This window comes from Zalophus californianus, chromosome 2, assembly GCF_009762305.2.
Source record: "Zalophus californianus isolate mZalCal1 chromosome 2, mZalCal1.pri.v2, whole genome shotgun sequence".
Taxonomy (NCBI): domain Eukaryota; kingdom Metazoa; phylum Chordata; class Mammalia; order Carnivora; family Otariidae; genus Zalophus; species Zalophus californianus.
Genome location: NC_045596.1, coordinates 1,448,162 through 1,472,418, shown reverse-complemented (window position 1 = coordinate 1,472,418; position 24,257 = coordinate 1,448,162). Strand labels below are relative to the sequence as shown.

Genomic DNA, 24,257 nt, shown 5'->3' with positions numbered 1-24,257 from the left:
ATTCCCAGTGTGTTGACTACAAAAAATTGTACTAAACACTGTGTCTCTACTTAACAAGACTTCTTAACATGATAGCTATAACTTTTGTAAACAGAATCAAAGCAATAAATGTTAACTTTTTTAGTGTGGTAAAATAGACATAACACAAAATTGACCCCTTTCACCCTTTTTGAATGTACATCAGTGGCGTTAAACACATTCACATTCACCACCACCACGACCACCATCTCCAGAATTTTCCCATCACAACACCAACTCCCCACTCCCTCTCCCCAACCCTGGTACCCTCTAGTCTACTTTTTCTCTATGAGTTTGAATCCCCCATCACAACACCAACTCCCCACTCCCTCTCCCCAACCCTGGTACCCTCTAGTCTACTTTTTCTCTATGAGTTTGAATCCTCTAGGGACCTCATATAAATTGAATCATACAATATTTGTCCTTTTGTGCCTGGGTTATTTCACTGAGCATCATGTTTTCATGGTTCATCCACATGGCATGTAGGAACTTTATTCCTTTTTTTTTTAAAGACTGAATAATATTCCATTGTATGTAATTAAATATTATTTTAAAGAAGAGATTTCCAATAACATCCAAAAGAAAAAAGTACCTAGGAGTAAATTTAACCAAGGAAGTGGAAAACATGTACACTGAAAACTATAAAACACTCCCGAAAACAGTTAAAGACCCAATTAAATGAAAAGATAGCTCATGTTCATGGATTGGAAGGCTTAATGTAGTTAAGATGGTGCTGCTCCCCGAAGTTATATATAGATTCAATACATTTCCTATAAAAACTACCTTGGCCTCTTCTTTTTTATTGCAGAAATGGAAAAGATCCTCAAATTCATATGGAACCACAGTGCGCCTTGAATAGCCCAAACAATATTGAAAAAGAAAAACAAAGTTGGAGAACTCTTAAGTCTCGATTTTTTTTTTAAAGATTTTATTTATTTATTTGAGAGAGAGAGAGAATGAGAGAGAGAGAGCACGAGAGGGAAGAGGGTCCGAGGGAGAAGCAGACCCCCCACTGAGCAGGGAGCCCGACGTGGGACTCGATCCCGGGACCCCAGGATCATGACCTGAGCCGAAGGCAGTCGCTTGACCAACTGAGCCGCCCAGGCGCCCTATGTCTCGATTTCTGAACTTAATACGAAGTTATGATAAAAGTGTGGTACTGTCATAAGCACAGACTGACAGGAAAAAATCAAGACAACAGAAATAAGTCAAATATCTATAGCCAACTGATTTTTGACAAGGGGGCCAAGACCGTTCAATGGGGAGGTTAGTTTCTTCAACAAATGATGCTGGGACAACTAGATAGCCATGCACAGAAGAACAGAGTTGGGCCCTGTGATGTGTCCACTAGCCTAGGCCACAGTACCCGGATATTTGGTCAAAGCCCAGTTTGGATGTTGCTCTAAGCTATTTTAAAAATGAGATTAACATTTAAATCTTGATCTTGAGTAATGTAGCTTACACTTCATAATGTGGGTGGGCCTCACCCAATCAGTTGAAAGCCTTAAGAGAAAACAGACAAGAGTTCCCCAAGTGAGAGGGAGTTCTACTTCCAGACTGTTGTCAGACTTAAGCTGCAGCATCAACTCTTCCCTGAGTCTCTAGGCCTCTAGCCCACCCTCCCACTCTGCAGAGTTTGGACGTGGCCGCCATCCACAGTTGTGTGAACCAGTTCCTTAAAATAACTCTCTAAAAAAAAAAACAACAAAACCCAACCAACCAACCAAACTCTCCCCCCTCCCTCCATACCTACACATACACACACCCTATTGGTTCTGTTTCTCTGGAGAACTCTGACTAATACAGGAGGTAAATCTTCACATTTCCTGGCTTGGCAGTAGATTCTTAGATTTGACACAAAAAGGGTGAGTGACAAATGAAAAAATAGGTAAATTGAACTTCACCAAAATTAAAAATGTTTGTGCATCAAAGGACATTATGAAGACAGTGAAAAGGTGACTTGAAGAATGGGAGTAGGGGCTCAGTTTTCCTCTCCTGCTGGGCATCTGCCCCGTGCCCACCTGAGCCTGCCTCCACCCCCAGCCCCGCGTGAGCCCAGCGGGCCCCTTCTCCCTCTACCTCTGCCAGGCTCAGCCCAGGGGCTGCCTTGCCCCTCCTTGGCAGTGACAGGAGTAGTGTGGCCTGGCGTGGTGCCGTGCTGGGAGCCCTCCTAAGTAGTGGGTTTGTTTCTGAGGCTCCAGACCAGGCGCGGTCAGCCCTGGGCTTGGTTCTCATGGCACTGATTGGGTAGCCAGTGTCCTCCCTGGGACCCAGGAGAGGAGTTGGGCTCCCTCCCTGCCCGCTCTGCTGCTTTCTGAAGGACAAGATTGCCAGGTAGCCTGGGCGGGGCCCCTTTTCCCGGCCTTTGGGATGAGACCACTGGTTTACCCATGAAGTTAAGGTGCTATTTTGGGACGTTGTCCCCCAAACACTGTTAATTCAACCAGAACTGTCAGCTCGTGTCAGACCCATAAAACAGACTGGAAGGAGTGGAAGGCTGGCTGGGGCGTCCTCTGCCATCCACCCCGTGTCCCCGTGCAGCCCCGACCCTCCTCTGCCCCAGGAGGTAGGACAGCCCATGTTTTTCCTGTGACTTTTGAATCTTTCTTTGTGCACGTGGAATCTAACCTTTTTAAGGGAAAACAGTCCATTCAGTTTTACCAGTTTTTCTCCCTGCCCTGGACGCGTTCCTGAGCTAACGAGGACTCCATGTTGGATAGTGATGACCCGATCCCAGTGCCGACGTGAGATTCTGTTCATTTGCAGAGAGAGACATGGGCGCCCTTCCCCATTTGTGCAAACAAATCCACAAGTCCCTCCCCCATGCTCTGACGAGGAAGCAAGGAGCAGGCGCTGTGGGGGGGGGGGGGCGGGGTTCATTCCCTGGGCACCTCTATATGAGCTGTCTGGTCCCAGGAGCCCCAGGAGGAGGCACCCACAGAAGGGTCCTCCAGGGATGGGCCTGCTCTTGGAGAAGCAGGTCTGGACAGGATGGTGGGGCATGCTCGGAGGTGGGCAGGACTATGCAGGGCATGGCGAGATTGCCACAGGGAATGAATGAGGTGCTGCCTGTGGCACAAGGACCCCGTGGAGGGGCATCTGAGCAGAGCCAGATGGGGTGCCAGCCGTGGGTCAGGAGAGAGAGGGTCCGTCCTGCCTGGGGGTGACGAGTCTGTCTCCAGTCTTGATGGGTGATGGAGCATGAGCCAGACCTCTAGGAGGGAAAGGAGGCTTGGGGAGAGTCTGGGCAAAGGTCAGGGGGTGGGGGAGCCACGAAGCACACAGCTCACTGTGGGGGACCTCCCAGGGTTCTGGATGGGCGGGTGGGGGGGGGCCCTGGGACTGGATTGTCACAGTGTGCTGTGGGTCCGGGAGGAAGGAGAGGCCGTGGTCAGTGAGTTGGAAGGACTCACTCAGGGCAGCTGCTGAGCTTCAGAGTGTGGAGGAGGGTGAGGGAGGTCCGAGCCTGGGAGTCCCATGGGAGGTTGGGAAGGCAGCCTGGAGGCCAGGTTTGTGAGAAGTCCCCCCCCGTTTGCGCCGAGGGTCCCTGAGATGCTCCTCTGGCCCTCCTGGGACACCCGCCAGGGCTCAGCCCCGGAGGCTCAGCATCTGCATGTGTTGGCACAGGGCCGAGGGTGGGCGGGTGGCAGGGGCTGCCGGCTCTCACTTCCCAGTTCTCCGTCATGTCTGCAGTACATGGTGCACCTCTAATTCTCATAAGTTTCTGCATGTGTGTTAAATTTAAACACAAATCCAAAGTTCCCATTTTCAAGGAGGTAGTTTTAGTAACAAATCTTGATGCTGATTTATCTGATTGCAGCAGTGATGCAAACAGATATATATATATTTTTATGATTATTTTATGATCCCTCAAATGAACAACAGCTAATCAGCTTCAGAAGATGATAAAGTCTGAGTAATTTTCAGTGCTTTTTTCTAAACATATTTAAGATTCAATCACAAAAGGCGAAGTGTGTGTGGTCTGAGTCCCTGGCTGTGGTCTGGGCTCGCCCCAGGGGGCTGCAGGGCCTCACGCCATCCTGGCTTTTGTCTCGAATGCAGCGGCCTCGTGGTTTACGCAGACGGACCCCTGAACTTGGACCGCAAGGCAGAAGACATGTCCGAGCTATTCCGGCCCTTCCACACATTGCTGCGGAAAATAAGGTGGGGGAGGGGCTGTGGGGGAGGGGAGGGAAGGGGTGCTGCAGTCCCTGTCGGCCCCCAGCCCTCCTTTCTGTGAGGACGGGCGGGGCTCTTCCCAGTCCTCTCTGCTCACGTCAGAGGTGCTGCAACCTTGGTCTTTGTCTTTAGTTACTGGCTTAGAATGTTTAGAGCCCCCGTGTAAGCCCCACACCCTTGTCTCCCCACAGAACCAAGCTCTTTGTTCTTGGCCGGTGACACTGTGACCATGGGTTTAAACTGTCGGTCACATGACCGCAGCCGCTATGGCCGAGGGCCCTCTGCGTGAGAGGGAGAGGTTGGGAAAGGGGGTGATGCGGGTGCCCCCAGGGCCGCACAGCCTGCAGGGGAGGGCTGTCGGCCGGGAGGGCAGCCGCAGGGCTGTGGCTGGGGCCCAGGCGGGGATGGGTGCTTGCTCAAGGGCTTTCGTGGGTGCTCCCACCAGCGTAGGGGTGAAGTGCCCAGCTCTCTTGAGCACCAGTGCACCTCCCATGCTGTGGCTTGTCCTGGCTCCCTGGGGGTCCACGTGGCAGTGGTGTCCTCGGCCCGCTGTGTGCTGCCCTGTGGGCTTGGTGGTGCCTGGCGTGGGTGCCTGTCCTCTGTTCTAAGGGGTTCCCCTCAGCCTTTCGCAGCAACAGGCCTCAAGCCAGCCTCCTCCATTTTGTGCCTCCCCACAAACCCCCTCACTTCCCAGTGGCCTGGAGCCCTTCCGGGGGTGATCCCTCGGAGCTGAAAGCGCCCAGCTGTGGCCTCCTGGACGGATGGCACAGCAGGAGGCTGTGGGCCCTGGTCCTCCAAGCTCCTCCCTGGCCCCGTGGCCTCGGACTTGGAGGTCTTTCTTACCGTGGCTCTGGTCTCTGGAAGCTCCCTTCCGTGCCTTTGGTGGAGCTGATGACCCCGTGGACTCTTGCACGGACTTCCTGGGTCTAGCAGGACTGCCCAGCCCAGGGCAGCCCAAGGCCGGCTTTCCTTTCCTGGTGCCAGTTCTTGTAGAGAGCTGGAGAGTCCCCTGCTCCAAGCTGCCCTTGGCCCCATGAGGAGCCCAAGTACTGTGAATCCAGACAGCAGACAGTGCCCAGCAGGGTGGTCCTCGGAGAGTCACTGGCCCTGGGGAGGGGGGGCGGGGCAAGGCACAGCCTGGGTCCTGTGACGGGTGCTTGGTCTAGACCATGGCTCATCCAAGAGATAGCTGCGGCTGCTTGCCTCGCACCCGGGCCCATCTGTGGGCATTCCGGGCAAACTGCGACCCTGGGCCTAGAGGCCATTGCTGCTGTCCTCCCTGGTCATCTGATGATGAATGAGGAGAGATGGTGGACGGAAGAGCAGGGGGCTGGGCGCAGACGGGGTGCCTTATGGGGAAGGGCCAGTGCGTGGGGATGGAGGGGGGGCACCGGGTGCTGGGACGTGGGCAGGGGAGCGGTCCAGAGCATCAGAGACAGGTGTGACATGCTCTGAGGTCTGACGTATGTGATTGGAATCAGAGGAAGGAAGCGGGGCACCTGCTGGCTCAGTCGGGGCAGGGGGCATGCGACTCTTGATCTCAGGGCTGTGAGTCTGAGCCTCACGCTGGGTGTAGAGATCACTTAAAAAAAATAAAATCTTAAAAAAAAAAAGGAAGGAAGGAATTTTTCAAAACTGAAGAGAAATCTCTGCCCGCAGACCCAGGAGGCTCAAGAACTACAAGGAAGATAAATACAAGCACACTTGGGTATATCGTAGTAAAATTGTTGAAAACAAAGGGAAAAAATCTTAAACACAGCCAGAGAAAAAGGACATATTTCTGGGAAAAGAACGTAAAACTGACAGCTGTCTCCTGAGAAACAAACAATGGGAGCCCGAAGGCAATGGAATGATGTCATTTCAAGTGCTGGAAGAAGACATCTGTCCACCATGAAGGCGAAATGGTGAGTTACTGAAAAGCAGGGGCTGAAGAGATACAGCAGCGGCCTGCCCACAGAGAAGAGCTAATTGGAGTTCTTCAGGCAAAGGCAAACGCCCAGATACAAATGTGGAAATGCAGGAGAGACTGCAGAAGTCTGTGTGGGTGGACGTGAATAAGTGTGCATTGTGCAGCACGATCCTTGCCATGTCTTGTGGAGTTCAGATTACACATGGCATCGTTAACGTTTGAAAATAAGATCAACGTTTTGCTACAAAAATTTTTTAAAAGAGGAAGAAAAACCAAATCACTTTGAAATTGCAGTGTGAGAATTTGAAAAATTCAGTACCTATTTTATGATGAAAATATCAATGGGGATTTCCTTAATCTGATAAGAGAGAGAGATGCACACACACACACACACACACATGAAGTTGAATCCTCTGTCACACCGTACACAAAAATTAACTCAAAGTGGACTCAGGACAGAAACGTGAGACCTGAGACAATAAAACTCTTACAAGACCATGTTGGACAAGTGCTCTACCACGTTGTGTTTTGGAAATGATTCCTTGGACAGGACACCGAAGACACAGGCGACAAAAGAAAAAATAGACAAATTGGACTTGAAAGTTTTAAAATTTTGTGCATCACGAGACACTCTCAACAGAGTAAAGAGGCAGCCCACAGGTTGGAGAAAATATTCTCACATCTTATACCTGATAAGGGATCAATACCCAGAATCTATAGAGAACTCCTAAAACTCACCAAGAAAAACCAAACAACCCGATTCCAAAGGGCAAAGGATTTGAAAAGACATTTCTCCAAAGAAGATGTGTGAATGGCCAACAAGCACATTAAAAGGTGCTCAGCATCATTAACTGTCAGCGGCACGCAGATCAAAAGCACAATGAAATTCTTCCTCCCTCCTGGTAGGATGGGAGGAAGCCAAAGAACAAATAACAACCACAAATAACAAATAACAACCACAAAACAAATAACAACAACAAATACTATGTATTGGCAAGAATGTGGAGAAATTAGAATCCTGTGCCCCGTTGGTGGGAGTGCAAAATGGCGCTGCCGCTGTGGGCAAACACTGTGGAGGTTCCTCAAAAAATGAAAAATAGAGGGGCGCCTGGGCGGCTCAGTCATTGAGCGTCTGCCTTCGGCTCAGGTCATGGTCCCAAGGTCCTGGGATGGAGCCCCGCATCAGGCTCCTGCTCGGTGGAAGGCCTGCTTCTCCCTCTCCCACTCGCCCTGCTTGTGTTCCCTCTCTAGCTATCTCTCTCTGTGTGTCAAATAAATAAATAAAATCTTTAAAAAAATGAAAAATAGAACTGTAAGATGACCCAGCAATTCCACATCTGGGTATATTCCCAAAAGAGCTGAAAGTAGTGTCTCAGAGAGATGTGTGGATAGCAGTGTTCCAAGAAGCATTATTCACAACAGCTAAGGTGTGGAAGCAAGCGAGTGTCCACTGATGGATATGAGTGGATAAGCAAAATGTGGCCCCTCACACAATGGAATGTTATCCGGCATAAAAAGGAAGGCACTCCTGCCACCTGCCACCACATGGAGGAACCTTGGTGAACTAAGCCGCCATGAAAAGACAAATTATGTGTGATTCCAATTAAAGAGGGACCTAGACTAGTCAGAATCGTGGCGACAGAGAGCAGGTGTGGGTGGGGGTGGGGGGTGGGGGTGGAGTGTGCCTGTAGTGTTTATGGGGACAGAGTTTCAGGTTTACAAGATGAATGTGTTCTAGGAGCGGATGGTGGTGATGGTGGCGCTAGGATGTGAATGTATTTGGTGCCACTGAATTGTCACTTAAAATGGTTAAGATGGTAAATTTCATGTCATAGTTGTTTTATCATAATAAAAAATTTAAATATCGTCTGCAATAATGTCAGTAAATATCAGCTGCTTAAGCATAAGTCTGCAGTTGTCTAAGGCCTCCATTGAAAGTTATGAAACATTACTGGCATGAAATGTTAAAGACGTAGAGAGAGAGTGATTCCATATTCAAGGAGTGGAGAACTTAACATTGCAGAGATGTCCGTTATCCTCAGATCAATCTGTGAATTCTGTGCAGTCTCAGTCAGAATCTCAGGAGGTTTTTGTCTCTTTTGGTAGAAATTGACAAACTAATTCTCAAATTCATGTGGAAATGCAAGGGACCTAAACTAGCCAAAAAGAAGAAGATCGCTGGAGAAAAAGAACATTATTTACCCACTCTACCCATGCTGGGCTTTGATTCTTTCCAAATGACGCTGGTCTGACCACGCTTATGAATACGTGTGCATTTCTGCTGTAGCAAAGCCGACAGCCGTGCTGGGCCGGGAGCAGCTTCCGACCCCGTCAACGGGACAGAGCCTAGAAACAGACCAACACGTACACGGCCCCCTGATTTATGACAAAGGAGACTACGGCAGAGCAGTGGGGGATGGTTGCTGTTTTCCAATAAATGGGCCGAGTCAGCAAATATCCATGTAAGGAAAAATGGGTCTGGATCTTTACCATAATCCTACACAAGAATCAACTCCGGATAGATCACAGATACACACGTGGAAAGTAAAACAATGAAGATTGCCGAGGAAAGCAGCAGGAACATCTTTGTAACCTTGGAGTAGGCAGATTGCTTAAATAGGACAGAAAAAAAAGGGGGCACCTGGATGGCTCAGTTGTTAAGCATCTGCCTTCGGCTCAGGTCATGATCTCAGGGTCCTGAGAACGAGCCCCATGTCGAGCCCCATGTCGGGCTCCGTGATCAGTGGGGAGCCTGCTTCTCCCTCTCCCACTCCCCCTGCTTGTGTTCCCTCTCTCGCTGTGTCTCTGTCTGTCAAGTAAATAAATAAAATCTTTAAAAAAAAAGAAAGAAGTAAAGCCCCAGTGTTGGGGAACAGATCCATCAAAGAACTCTAATCCAAAACATAAGGAACTCCTGTCAATCCGTAAGAACAAGAGTGATAACCCAACTAAAAATGGGCAGAAGCCCTGAAAAGGCCTCACGGAGGGTACATCGAAGGGCTGCCAAGCGTGCACGCCGGTGCGCACTTCATCACTCAGCAGGCTGAGCAGTTTAAAGTGAAAAATGGCAGGAGCGCCTGGGGGTGCCGGTGAGCAGGCCTGAGAGCCGCAAGGGAATGTCCCGGGTGCACAGCGTGAGCCCCGCAGCAAGGCGCAGATGTGTCCCCCAGGGAGGCGCTCCGAGAGGGTGGGCAGCCAGAGCCCAACAAGTGTGGAGCAGATTCTTACCCATGAGACTGGACCATCGACAACCATCACCAAGTAGGGTTGTCAGATCCAGCAAGACAAAACCAGCAGAACCCTCTGAATTTGAATTTCAGAGAAACATTGAGCACTTGCTTAGTGCAAGAATGTTCCACATGCTCCCCATTTGGGACATTCTTATTCTAAAAAATATTCATATGCTTAAGAAGAATTTGTTGTTTATCTGAAACTCAAATTTAACTGGCCATCCTGCGTTTCCCCTGGCGGCTCTATACAAATGTGATATTGCCAAACAAAATCTGCCTCTAGAGAGTGTGGACAGCACATTCCCATTTATGCAGGGAGTGACAAGAGGCAAGACCACCTTAGTCTTTGGAAGTCAGAGTGGGGGGGATGGCAGGGAGTGAGCAGGGAGGCACGTGAGGGCCTGTGAACCTGGTTCACCACCTGCCATTGGATCTGGGTGCTGTCCGCATGGGCGTGCTCAGTTTATGAAGAGTCACAGGCTGCGTGTTTCCGGGAAGTACACTTTTCCGTGCATTTCCAAGACTGCACGGGAGTCTTTAATCTGGACTCAAACCTACACTGGCAGAGAGCAAGGTGCATCCGCGTAGAGCTGCTCTAGACGCATCCCAGGCCACATTAACTCCCTTCAGGTCACTGGCTCGGTGCCCCTTCCTCCAGGAAGCCTCCCCAGACTATGTCGGATGTGTTGATGTGCCCTCTTGCCGGTAGGCATTTTCTTTTGTTGTAGCTGCTGTTGTGATGAAGTCATCATTCACAGAAACGGTGTTTATTACCTGCGTCTTCCAACGTAGCCCCAAGTGTGCGACAGGCCTGAGCTGTGCCTGCACGTCTTCCCGTCTGGCACAGAAAGGGCACTCGAGAACATGTGTGGAGTGAGAGCCTATATGTATGAGAACCAACATTTTGTTTTCACTCCTAATTTGTTTTCTTAACACGATGATCGCATCCCTAAGAACCAGGGCCTTCTTGTTTTCCACAAGAGTTGTTAGAGCCTCACTTTTGAGAAAGAAACCATCGCAGGAAGGCAGTCATCCGTCCCCATGGCCGCCGTCCGACCTGTGGCTCGGGAGGATCCCCATAGACACCTTGTTGCTTCCCTGTGGATGCAGTTGTCAAGCACGCTGTGTCCATCTGCTCTCAGCCAGGGGGCTGGTGTGGCCTTTGGGACCCTCACCCGTGGTTTTTGTCTTGACCCCTGTAGGGATTTGCTGCAGACCCTGACCGAGGACGAGCTTCACACACTGGAAAGGAACCTCTGCATTTCCCAAGACGTGGAGTTCCCCATCCGGGCAGACACCCAGGTGCCCCCAGCCCTGGCACCAGCCTTCCCCTCACCCCTACCCGCCGAGGAGCTGCTCTCAGCCAAGGCCAAGAACCCGGAGGCGGAGCTGGCCTGCTCCATGCAGTACGACGACCAGGAGCTGGAGCAGCTCAACCGCATGGTCCACAGGGCAGGGGACGAGATGTCGTCCCTCCTCTCCCCGCCCAGTGCCTGCCAGTCCCCCGCACGCCGGCCAGGGGTGGAGGGCAGCCCCCGTGGGGAGGCGTCCCCAGGCAGTGCACGGCTGCGGCCGGGCAGTGACGAGGAGGAAGGAAGGGTGTTCTTCATGGATGACGTGGAGGGGGCCGCAGAGGCCCCGGGCGGCCTGTCCGGGTGGGCGGGCAGTGCCAGTGCTGACCCCCAGGAGAGAGGGCAGGGCGGGGGGTGCAGAGAGGTGGAGGAGGGGGACCTGAGCAATAACAACGACGTCCCTCACGACAAGATGTGGGCGCTGGGCCCCAACTCCTGCAGCTGCCTGGACGGGCAGCCGCACCTGGACGGCTGGGAGGGGGGCGTGGACGCTGCGGAGACGGCCGAGATGATCGCCCACCGGACCGGGGGCATGAAGCTCTCAGCCACCGTCATCTTCAACCCCAAGTCGACGCCCACCGTGGGCTCTGCCGTCACCGCCACAGAGGCCTCCAGGGACGGTGTCTCCCTGTCGGAGCCTGTGGCCGAGGGGACAGACGGTGGCTCCCACAAACTCAGCACTGCGGCCACCAGCTGCCTCCTTAACTCCTGTGTGTGCTGCGGGGGCTGTGGGGGCGGCAGGGAGGACCCTGCCGCCCAGAGTCTGCGGGACAAGTGTGGCCCGGGAAGCGTCATCAGCACCTCTGACCTCGGCTCCGCCAAGGCCAGCGCCAAGGGCTCAGCCCAGAGACTGGAGGAGGCCCGGCCTGTGCTGGAGGCACTGCCCTCAGAGGACGCCCCCATTTCCAAGTGCCTGACACACACCTCGGGGCCTCAGCTGGACACAGCAGACGGGTCACCTGGAGCGGGCAATGGCACGGGTCCCACAAGGGAGCCTCAGGCTGGACTGCAGGACAAGGGGCAGCCCTCGAAGGCCAGGGTGCAAAGTCAGCAGGGAGAGGCGGCCGAGGAGGAGCCTCAGTGCCTGTCGGGCTCCAGGTAAGAGCCGTCTCAGCCCGCGCCTGGATTCCTCTCTTTGCGCTCAGGGCTCGTTCCCATGGGGCTCTCAGGTGTGGGGGTGGGGGGACGTGGCCGGTGTGGGACACCTACGCTGCGGGGAGTTAAGCAGCGTATGTCAGCCTGGTCGCCCAGTCCAGCAGAGAAATGTCCCCCAGTGAGTCCCTGACCCCACCCTCCTTCTGATGTTACAGGCACCTCTCAGGTGATGTGGGCACAGCGCCAAGCCCTCTGCCCACCCCCTTTCACCACCGTGGCCCATCCTGGCCCCAGGTGATCCATGTCTGTCCGGGGGTGGGGTGGGGGCAGGGACTGGGCAGCGGCCACCCCTGAGCATGCTTTCCACTCTGATCACTGTGGTGGCCTTGGCCCAGCGCCCACCTGACCCGCACGGCTGCTTAGCTCCCGTGGGGCTGCAGTTAGTTGTGTGGATGCTCAGCAGTGGGCATGGAGCCCCTGGGGGCCGTGCTGGGATCCTGGGACCACCCTGGGGCCGCCCTGGCTCTGTTCTCAGGCAGTGCCCCCAGGACTCTGTTCTCTCCCCGCCCCGCCCTCCCCAGGGGGTCTCCTATGCTCTCCTCCAGAGGCAAGGGACAAGGAAAGGTGGGCTGGGGCGGGGGGCGTGGGTCTGCAGGGCCCTGGCATCTGCAAACCTCTTTTGACTCAAGGCCACTCTCCCTTCCCTTGCTCCCCCCACCCTGGACATATCCTGATGAAGCACATTCAGTGAGCGTTGCCCCCACGCCCGCCATGTGCCTGCTATGTCCTCAGCGTTGGGAAGGGGGTGCTGGGCTCACATGCGACTGTTGTATTGTCACAGCCCCTGGCCCTCTCACTGGGGCCCTGCCTGCTGGCTCTGCTGGCAGGAGGTGGGAGGACGGGGGGGGGGGGGAGTTCAGGCTGGAAGAGAGTGCGACAGGGGCTGGCCAGGACCTCACGGGTGTCAGGGCCACCATTCCACGTCCCCCAGGCAGCTCCGCGTGGGGTCTGCAGTCACTCCCCACCCCTCCCTGAGCCCCAGACGACCACTAACTTACTGTCCCTCTCTGTGGATTTGCCTCTTCTGGACAGTTCCATGCACAGCATCACACGGTATGTGAGCTTTGATGCCTGTCTCCGTTCCCTGAGCGTGATGTCTCCAAGGCTCGTCAGTGTTGGGGCAAACGTCGGTGGTGCTTCTTCCTTTTTGTGGCTGAATAATATTCCGCTGGACAGACGGGCCACGGTCTGTCTATCCGTTCATCCGCCGGTGGGCGGGTGTCGTTTGTACGTCAGCTGTCATGAATGACGCTGCTCTGCAGAATTGCGTCCACACTCCTGTGTGGTCAGAGGTTTTCTTTCTTCTGGGTGTAGATGCAGGAGGAGACTTGGTGGATCATACGCTGATGCTGCAGCTTTTTGAGGGGCTGTCAGCTGTTTCCCGGAGCCTCCACGGTGCACACTCCCGCCGATCATGCGCTGGGCCCCGCGTTCTCTACATCCTTGCCAGCGCTCATTGCGGCCCCAGAGTTGGTTAACTGGCTCCTTTGTCCTTTGAGCACGCGACTAAGCCCCCGGTGTTACAGTAGGTCATTTTACCCCATTTAGCACGAGATGTGTAGAGATGGTCATTGACATTTAATTGTATAATTATCTCAAATATTTGCTTGGTTACCATCAAATCTATAAACTACAGTGTATCCAGAGAAGTTTATCTCTTCACCTTGCTCTTCCTAAAGGTAACAGTATTAAAGTTTTTTACAGTTTGCCTTTCAATTTTAAAAATAAAAGCAAAGATGTACACACATGCATTCTCCCCGCCACCCCCAAGGCCTCACCCTGCAAACACTCTCGTCCGCCCTGCTCTCCTGGCCTTCTAGCTTGGAGGCCTGGCCATCATGGCTTCTAGAGGTGTGCTTACCTTCCCATCCAGCCACATGTGGCTGAGCCAGCGCACCCTCAGGCAGGTCTTGCTGCTGGCCTCGGGGTTGTGCCGGACTCGGCTGTTACAGACGGTGCAAACGTCTTCTCCTCTTTCCGATAAAGCTGTTTTTGAGATGCAAGCTCAGTGGCGTCCGGAGGAATGAATTATCGTCACAACGTGCTGGACGGCTTTCTTCCTCAGGGCCCGCCGCACAGGGTTGATTATTGGTAAGTGAATCATCTTTCTGCAAGGATGATAGGAAATCATCAGAAATTCTTCCACAGGGTGTGTGGGTTTTTCAGTTTTTGACCTGCCCCCCCCCTTTTCTGGTCCAGCCGGTGGACACCTACTCTGTCTCCTGCTTTGCTGACATTTTCCATGGTGGACACCGCTCGTTTGCCTCATGAAGACGGCTTCCCGGGCCCCATCCAGCTTCGCTCAAATGCTGAAGCTGAGCTGAGCAGAGGAAAGAGAAGCCCCACCGTGGCCTTGAGACAGTCCCATCTTCCCGGGAAGCTTTATCCAGAAGGTGCAGAGGGCCTGAGGAGGGAAGAATGTGGCAGGTGGCTGGTGATCAGGACAGTCACGCGTCTGGTCCAGGGCCTTGGAGAGCGGTGCCCCCCCACCCCCTGGCGCCAGGGGCAGCCGGAATCAGGTCAGCCAGGTGTCAGCAGATGGAGCCCGTGGTCCACCAGCCGCAAATATGACAGGAGCACCGTTCCCTCACGTCACAAGCTGACCTCACGGAGCGTGATCTAATAGTAATGCGGAGGTTACAGAGCAGTGGTACCGCTAACATGGACAGACACAAAAGATCAACCTCACACAGGCGGAAAGTTTACCCAGATTCCAGCAGGGAGATTCCTGAAAGTCGGGTGTTGCTGTCCTCATGATGTCTCGAGGCTTCACGATGGAGACCGTGGGGCTCGAGTGCAGGGGCAGCCTGCAGACGGGGAGGCTGGTGTCTGCCTCGGCTCAGACCGCCCGGAGAGGTGGCTGGCCTGCAGCCTCCTGTCCACCTCCCGCAGGTGCCTCTGCAGCCCCAGGGACCGGCGGTGGTGGGGGGAGTGAGCAGCGGGCATGGAGCTGTGCTCGTGAGCTCTCGGTCCCGTGGTCCCTCGAGGAGGTCACTCAGGCACAGCCTCACACCTCTGCGAGCCACACAGAGCTGGCCCAGGCAGGAAGTGCACGGAGCTGTGACAGAGGCTCTGCTTGTCCCGAGGACACAGGGAGTGAATTTTCCTGGTCAAGCAGAAGCCAGGTGGAAGGACCAGGCACTGGGCTTTCTGCCAGGCTGGCTGGAGGGTCTGGGCCAGAGAAGCACCCTCTGGGGCATTCCCCCAGGCCCTACATTCAACCCGCTGCACCACAGACCAATTCCATCAGTGCTGTCGCCGGGGTGCTGAGACATGGCCCCCTGAAGAGTCCTGGAAAGAATGTTCTAGAACCACGCGTCCTTCGGCTTTTTTTACTGGCTTCTCTCCTGCCTTTTCAGGAAAAGTTAGGATCTTTTTAAAGGGAAAGTTAGCATTTTTTTTAAAGCTTGTCATTCCCTATCCAGACTTACCTCACTGTTCCAGAACCTTCCATGCTCTTGAAGCCCGAATAAGCCACTTGTCTACAGCGTGGAGGCTCGGCCTGCCTCACATCTTTTTGTCCTTTCCGCGGACATTTGACTAGAGTGTTTCCATCCTGCTGCCTTCTTTGAAAAATACTGTGGGCTCTCTTTTTTCTTACTATAAACGTGGTCCCCGTTCATCGTAGAAACTTTGAAAACGTAAGAAGAACAACAGAAGGAAATAAAAATCACCCAGAATCCTATGAGCAGTTTTATTTTTTTCACTACATATTATGATCATTTCTCTGTAAAGCGCTTGAAAAACACTATTTCCATTGAATTCTACTGTATCCTTAGGACACAAGGACATATCTAGTTCATTCTACATTTTCCCATTTTTGTGTGTTTTTCTGTTAGGTTAGCCTTGTGGCCCCTCTCTCCCTTAGGGTTCTGTGTCTGCCCCTGTGGTTGTATCTTTAGAGCCGATTCTCGGTAGGGTCACCATGGCAAAGGTACCACCTACCGCCACGTACAGTCAGATTGCTCTCCAGACATGTGCCGATTTATCGATTTATCACAGCGGGGTGCCCCTCCCCCTGAGCCTTGAGAGGCAAAACACAAAGCCCTGGTTGCTGTCGTTGGCTTCCCTCTGACGATTGGTCCCCCGGGTACTTCTTCCTCCGTGTGCAGAGCGACCGCTCCCGTCTTCTGCCTGTTTTCTGACTGGGTTTTCATGACTTGTTTGCTGACTTGAGAGCGTTCCTTCTACCTGGTGCGTCTGCTCTGGACAGATTTACCCCACGTGCTCCTTGCCCCCTGATTCCACGTGTTGGTGTCTTTTGATTTATAGAAGCCTTTCATTTTGTTTTGTGTAATTACATCTATGAAAATTCTAGAGAAACCTTGCGGTTCTCACTTTCCCTTTTTTTCTCTGGTTGGTTGTGCACTTTCCATCCCTCTTCACCCCAAGGCCAGGGCATCCGGCTCATGTGCTGTGGCTTCTTTCTTTGTTTCAGCACTAACTCTGACCCAGTTTCGGAGGTCCGGGTGGTTCTGCCTTCCGAGACTGTCTCTGACCGTTGGGACTGATGGCCACCCTGACGCACAGGCAGGGTCACTCCAGTCTGGCTTCAGGCCGCCTCGTTGCCTGCCCTGCTCTGGAGGCCTGCTCTGCAGTATTGAGTTCCCCAGCTGCATTTCAGAGTCTGGCTGACGGTCCCCCCTGCCTCTCCCTCATGCAGTTGGTGGGCCTCCCTGGCTGTCGTTGTGGGTCAAATGGTGAGAATCTGGAAGGGCTGTTCTCGGCACAGGCTTCTGAGCCTCTGCTCCAAACAGGTGACGTGTGCTCTGACCAAGCGCTCCGTCCTTGCAAGGGGAAACTGCTAGCAAGTCTCACCTGATGTGATACCTCACCTCTGATACCACTCACCTGTTCGGGTAGTGGTATCAGAGGATCTGTTCCCCCACACCTGCAGATGCAGTGGGAGGCTGGGTCCAGGGGAGGGAGGGCACCTGTGGCTGGATGCTTGACCTCAGCCTCCCCGAGCCTCCGTTTTGTCAGCTGCAGAATGGACTGACAATGGTCGCCTGCTCAGGTGGCTTCTGGGGGAGGAGCTGAGGCCACAGAACATCGTTCCTTCTTGTTACTCTGCGTCTTCCTCGTTGTTATTTGTTTTCATCACTTGCCATTCCTCACCCGTTATTACTCATGCCGTGGCTCAGGATTGTTACTCACTGCTCCTTGCCATCTTGCTGTTACCAACCTTGACTTTACCTCCCCGTCGCATCACCAGATTTCACTGTTTCCAGGCCTCATTTACCACTCCACATGGGTGGTGTGACCACCGGGCAGGGTGACTTGGAGCACTGTGGTGGGACTCTGTCCCAAGCTGATAGACACTGGATGACTCCGGCCTCCGGAGTCACCTCTGACTGAGCTTGGTTCTGGCCTGGCTCCTTTTCCAGCGGATGGATGCCTTGCCTTCCTGTGTGCTGCCGCCCCGTCATGGTCCCCCCTAGCTCTTCTGCCCACTGCCGGGGTTGGAAACCAGCCTCAGGGGTGTCGGGCCCCTGGGCCCCATCGACCCTCCTCCCCAGACGGAGGGAACTGTTTGGGATCTCTGTCTGAGACCCTGTGGACCTCGACCCCGCCTCCGTGGCCAGCCCAGGGGAGGGCAGCACATGGCTGCACAGACAGAGCTTCCTCCAGAAGCATGTGGTGGGTGGCGAGGCCTCCATCACGTGGAAACCTTCCCCAGAGGCGTGGGGCGGGCTCTTCTGATGTGCTGTGTGCACGCGTCTCCCAGTCGGCTTTCCCTCTAGCCGACCGAGTCCGGCCGGGCCCTCTGTGCCTGGGATCAGCCCCGCTCGGGTATCTTCTGGCCTCCACGACCTGGAAGGGTGTGCGTCCCTTTCCAGTGTGTGATCTGTAGCCTCGGGTTCTGGTGCAGGCAGTGGGGTGGTTGGGGGTGCCCCGGGGAACAAGGCCTGAGCCGGCACCTTCGAAGGTAAAGGGGATGTGAGCGGAAAGGACTGTGCTGCCTGGGCGGACTGGCCACTCAGTGACCCCAGACGTGGAGGAGCCATTTCCTGGCCTGCCCCCACCCCGCCCCGTTGCTGATTCTTCCTGGGGCTTGGCAGAAGACCAGTTTCAGGATGGGGTGATGGGCGGGGCGGGGCCTACCCCTGACCTCTCTCTGGCAGCTGTGGGGCCCTGGGCTTCTGTCTGCCCCATCGGGACAGGCCCGTCGCTGCCCTTCCTGCCAGAGCCCTTCTGGGGCGGGACGCTGGGTGCAGGCCTCACTGCTGCAGGCATCCGTCCCTGGGACAGTTGTCCCCCCCACAGTGCAAAGAGCGCGAACCCTCCACCACGTCACATCCCTGGAAGGAAAAACAAGGATGATTGAGTGGGTTAAAAATAGAGACGGACTTGGAATCAATTAGACTCTTGAAAAACAGATTAGGCGTAATGACTGCCAGCAAGTCAACTGCTAAGTGATGGGGCTGCGCGGCCGATGCGGGGCGGGACCGGAGCGAGCCTGGGCATGAGCTCAGAGGGCAGGTCAGGGCTGGGCTCTTGCCTGAGCCCCTCACCGCGCCCGCCATGCACCCTGCGGCAAGCACAGTGACCAAGGCCCATGCCGCTAGAACCCCACAGGGTCGCAACAACAGCCCTGTGAGGCCACGGGGAGTCCCGCACCCGGTAGGCACTCGGGTCGGGGTCCTGGGAGGGGTGCTGCCCTTCTCGTTCATGGGCCTCCCCCGTGTCAGGGTCCTTCTTACGAGCTCACAGTCGGGTGTGGAGCTGGCCTGGCTGAGGGGTGGTGGTGACTGCCTCGTGAGTGGGCACCCAGGACAGCTCCGTCCTGGCCTCCGCCCCCTGGTAACCCCCTAGAAGGCCCCCCTCATTCCAGACAGCTCCTTCCTCCCGGCTGGCTGCCTCCCTGCACCCCAGACATCTCAGGTCCTCCCACCCTGCTACTCCCTCTGCCTTTGCCAGTGCAGGACCGCTCCCCTCTCCTTCCCCACCTGCCCCACCCCGTGGGGGTGCAGTGCCAGGAAGAAGATAAAATCGATGCATAAGATGGAGAGTGACAGGTGGGCTCTGGGGCAGCTCCTAAAGTCAGAGCAATCAGCGGAGGCCTCCTTGGGGCGGTGACACCCCCTGAGACCTGAATGGAGGGCGGGGGACGGAGGGGATGTGCCCCAGGCAGTAGGTCCAGCAAAGGCCAAGGTGCCAGGCTTTTTAACCTGGGCTGTTTCGATGGCGGGAAGTGGTATCCACAGTGGTGTCACCCTGTGTGTCCTTGAGGATCAGTGATCAGTGATGTTGACCATCTTTTCATGTGCTCCTTTGCCACCAGCCTGTCTTCTCTGGTGAAGCGTCTACTGTATTCAAACCTTTTGCTGTTTCTTTCATTTGGGTTTTTCCTTATTGAGTTTTGAGCATTCTTCATTCATTCAGGGGTCCTTTATCAGATATAATTTGCAAGTATTTTCTCCCAGGCTGTGCATTGTCTTCTCGTTCCGAGTATCTTTTGAAGAACAGAAGTCTTTAATTTTGGTGAAGTCCACAACTTGTCAACTTTTTTCTTTCCTGGATTGGATTGCAATTTTGGTGTCATATCTGAGAATTATTTTTATGACCTCAGATCACAGAGGTTTTTCTTCCGTTCTAGAAGCTTTATACTTTTCGTTTTTACATTTATGTCTATAATCCATTTGGGGTAACTTTGTGTACGGTGTGAGGTATGGATCAGAGTTTTATTTTGTTTTGCATAATGAAAGCCAATTGCTTCAGCCTGATTTGTTGAGAAAGCCCGTCCCTTCCCCACTGAACTGCCTTTGCACCTTTGTCAAGTCAGTTAGCCATATCCTGTGGGTTTATGTCTGGACTGACTCGTCTGTGTTGTTTATCTGTCTGCATGGACATCAATATCACACTGTATTGATTATGGTAGCTTTATAATGAGCCTTAAAATCAGGCAGTATATATCTACAACTTTCTCTTCTTTTTCAAAGTTGTTTCGGTTATGCTGGGTCCTCTATATTTCATGTGAATTTTAGAACCATGTTGTCAATTTATAGGAAAAACAAAAGCAATAACAAAAACAAAGACTTCTAGGACTTTGACTGGAATTTTGTTGAATCTACAGATCAACTTGGGAAGAATTAACCCCTTAATAATATCAAGTCTTCCAATTCATGAACATAGTGTATCTCTCCTTTTATTTATGTTTTTAATTCTCTCAGCAAAGTTTTGTGGTTTTTACTGTAGAAGTCTTGCACGTCTTTTTTCAGGTCAGATTTCTCTCTATTTTATATTTTTGACACTATTGTAAATTATATTGTCTTGTAATTTCAATTTCCAATTGTTCGTTGGTAATATCGGGAGATGTAATTGAGTGTTGTAAATTGGTCTCGTCTCCTGCAACTTTACTAAACTCACTTCATTAGTTATAGTAGTTCTTATGAAGATTCATCAGATATCCTATGGATGATGATGTCACCGGTGAAAAAAGCCAATTTTATGTCTCCTTTTCAATTGGATATTGTTTACTTCTTTTTCTTGCATTTTTGCCCTGGCAAGGACCTCTAGTACAATGTTGAATAGAAAAGCTGACACAGGATATTTTTGCCTTGTTCCTGATCTCAGAGGGAAAACATTTACTACACCTACTGTTGGCTGTAGGATTTTCATAGGCACCTTAAGCAGGTTCAGGAAGTTCTCCTTTATCCCCAGTTTGCTGAGAGTTTTTATCAAGAATAGATGGGTTTTCTGAAATGCTTTTTCTGCATATTTTGGGATGATCATATCGTTTTTATTTTTTAGTCTGTTAATGTGATAAATGACATTGATTGATATTTAGATGTTGAGTTAATCTTACATTCCTGGGATGAACCTTACTTGGCCACTACGTATTACCCTTTTTATGTATTGTTGGCTTTGATTTGCTAAAATTTTGTTAAGAATTTTGCATCTGATGGTGAATAATGTCAGGCAGCAGTTTTCTTTTCTCTTAAAGTCCTTTTCAGGATTGGGTATCAGAGCAAAGCTGAGAGCCTAGGGTGAGTTGGGGACCATTCCCACTTCTTCAATTTTCCAGAAGAGTTTGTGTAGAATGGGTACTATTTTTGCCTTAAATATTAGTTAGAATTCACCAGTGAAGCCATTTGGGCCTAGAGTTTTCACGGGGAGGTTTTTAAACTACAGTTTCAATTTCTTCGCTAGACATAGGTTTGTTCAACTACCCATTTCTTATCCAGTGAGTGGAAGAGTTTATTCACGTAGTCCTCGGTCCTTGCTCCTCTCGACTTCCCCTCAGACAGGCTGATACCAAATAGCTGGGCGGTGGTCTTCTGCCTGGAGTCCCAGGGCTCCCTATGCTCCTGGCTTCTGGGGCCCAAGCCACCTGCCCCACCCGCTGCCCCGTGGCTGGCTCCTTGCACCCTGGCAGTGTCAGCTTTCTAGATGACCTCCACACTCTCCTCCCTCTGGTCCTTGTTTGCTCCTTGGGTCACCGTCCCCAGCCTGTCTGCCGCGACGTCCCTCCCATCCCTGCTACACCACATCACCGTGTGCCTTTGATGAAACTCATGGGGAGCTTTGCCCAGTGGCCCTGTTGAGTGCCGCGGCTACATGTCCTTGCCATCCCTGTTTCACAGATCTGAAACAGAACCCCTCAGCGGGGCCAGTCCCTCTCATTTGTCTGACTCCGGTTTGGGGGCCAACTGCAGGACCCCTGGGCCCATTCCCAGAGCCCAGCCTCGAGTCTCACATGTGTGATGGTCCATCCTCCCGGCCCCCACACCACCTCCTTTAGGCTGGGGGAAGCGTACCTGTCCTAGCTTGAGTGAAAATAAGGGGCTGCCAAGGTTTGGAAGGCAGCTGGCCAAGCAGGACACCCTAGGATTTGGAGGTGGACATTGGGGCTCTCATCCGGTCACTCACATCCTGGGTTCTCTCCTTCCAACTCCTGCCCCTGCAGTGGACCTCTTCTGGGCCACTGCCCCTTAGCATGGTGCTGGCAGCCGTCCAGCCCGGCTTCCGTAGCAGGGTCCTTGCCCTCATCCCAGCCCATGTGTGTGGTCTGGATGTTTGTGGCTTCAGGGGGCCACCCTGCAGGGGCAGCTCCAGGGGAGGGGGCTGGTGGAGTCCAGGCCTGCAGTACTGGGCCTCCAGGTACGACCATCCCGCCCTCCCTCCCTGCAGCCCCGTGGCCTATGTGTCCTTATTCTGCCTGACTCCCTGCTCCTTGAGCATCTGGAGCCTCCACAGTGCAGGGGTGGAAGCCGGGGCTTTGAGCAGTGTGCTTGGTAAGTGCTGACCCCTCCTCAGGATGCGGGGGGCGGCCTGGCTGCTGCCCGGGGCCCCAGCAGCACCCTAAAGGGCTTGTCTCCTCCACCCCTGGGGCCAGGAGAATCCCCTTCTGAACAGCCACTTCCACAAGCAGAGCCTTTGCTCCCGTCTTCACGGAGGCAGACACAAGAAAACAGGTTTAAATTGCTGAATGTGGTGCAGCAGGGAGGCCTGGACGCTGTCCGCAGTCCATCACCCATGGCTTTGTTCGCCAGCCATGGAGTCTTCTGTTCTCAGAGCTTTTAAAAGCAGCAAAAGTTGGGGCATCTGGGCAGCTCAGTCAGTGAAATATCTGCCTTCGGCTCGGGTTCCAGGATCAAGCCCCACGTTGGGCTCCCTGCTCAGCAGGGAGTCTGCCTCTCCCTCTCCCTCTGCTCCTCCCCTGCTCATGCTCTCTCTCTCTCTCAAATAAAATCTTAAAAAAAAAAAAAAAAAGGCAGCAAAAGCTCAGGAAAGGTGTGCAAGGCACGACAGCAGAAGGGAACACAGGTCCCCTCTGCTCATGCCACAACCACGCATGTTTATAAAACACACATCTATTTTTTGCGGATCTGTGTTTCCTGGCTTTTCTAGAGCATACGCATATTGCACCTGTATTAAGAGGGAATGATGTGAAGATCAGGCTCCCATAGACCAACCGTGGGACCTTCTCCAGAGCGGGGCTGTGCTGTGCCCCCAGAGGAGCCAGACCACGGCCCCCACCCTCCCCGTGGAAGGGGAGGTGGTGCAGGGCCAGGTAGCACCCCGGTGAGGGCAGCGAGCCCAGAGGGAGGGGAGAGACCCCCTGGGAGGAGCTGCAGGTATCAGCAGGTGTTTGGGGGCCCTGCCCGGCTCTGCAGCAGCCCCCACACCCCACAGCCCCAGCTTTGGGAGTTGTCTCCTGGGGGCTGTCGGGGACAGAGCTGTAGTCTCACAAGTGGACAAAGCTGGACGGGGTGGGTGTGTCAGGGCCTGCGGATACACTGGACCCCCCCCCCCCAGGGCAGCTGTGGGGTAAATGGAGGGTTGCCATGGCAACGTGGGAGGCACCAAGGCATCAGGAGCTTCCCAGCCTGGGAGGGAGGACGTGCACCTTGTTTCACAGACCCTCCTTGGGTCCCAGCAGGCTTGGGGTAACCCCAGGCACTGTGGACATGCATGCTGCCAGGCTCTCCCTTCCTCTGGACTCCAGGGGGACCGGCCTCGGTGGGCCTGTGTCTGAGGAAGCGACTCTGAGGGACCCAGGTGCACTCTGCTGCCCAAGGCCCCCCTGTCTGTCAGTCATCGGGCTGGGAGGGCTCAGTGAGGGCCACGGGCACCAGGCAGGGGGTCTACTCTCTGTTCCCTGATTGGGGAAGCCACAGGTTCCTGGAACTTCCTCTGTCCTCGGGGCTCCGCAGCGCATCCTTTGGTGACGAGGGGGTTCACCGAGGCTTCCTGGCTGTCCCCCATAAGCGTTGTAGGGGCATTTGCGCTCCTGTATCCTTCTGGATGGACATCATCCATAGTGATGACCAGAGGATATTTCCAGGAATCCCTATTCCTGAGCTCATGGGCATCTAGGAGCCTGGCACACGGCCTCAGGCGGTCTGGGGTCCGCTGTGTCACAGTGGGGCTGCATTGGGGGTGACATGCCCACCGAACAGCGTGGGGCAGACCCTCAGCCACTCCTGGGCTGGGCCCTGCTTGATGCCCATCTCGTGGGAAGTCCTGCGGCTTACGGAGCCTTTACCAGAGGCCCGGCATAGCCCCCTTCCGAGTGTGATCTCCCTCTATTCCCACTTACAGAAGTGAACACAGAGGCCCAGGGACAGAGAGCGATTTGCCTACATTCACAAAGCTGGACAAGGGTGGAGCCAGGAGCCTTACAGGGCACCGTGTGTCCGGAGAGGGATGGGGGGTGTGAACAAGAACCTCAGAGCACACCCTCACGTGTGGCACGCAGAGACCACTGCTGTTTGTGTGGTCACGGGAGAGCCCGAGTGCATGGACTCTGGTGTCACACTTGTCCCCAGCCACATGCACCCCCCACGGCTGTGACGGTCTCCCCCTGCCCCCAAGGGCCCATGCCTGAGTCCCGGCCCTCACCCCTGCCAGTGGGGACCAGGCTCCCTCCCAGTGGTGTCGGGCAGGCTCACCCCTCCCAGGGCTGGC

General features: G+C 53.8%; 1 protein-coding gene across 2 annotated transcripts in view; it reads left to right on the top strand.

Moving 5' to 3' along the window:
* The window catches only part of ZFYVE28 (zinc finger FYVE-type containing 28), a 110,642-nt gene that overhangs the window by 73,130 nt on the left and 13,255 nt on the right, over positions 1-24,257 (top strand). For both annotated transcript variants that reach the window (XM_027597611.2, XM_027597610.2), the window contains exons 7-8: positions 4,081-4,182; positions 10,539-11,786. In XM_027597611.2, the coding sequence (XP_027453412.1) occupies positions 4,081-4,182; positions 10,539-11,786 (1,350 nt within the window). The remainder of the gene's footprint in view (positions 1-4,080; positions 4,183-10,538; positions 11,787-24,257) is intronic.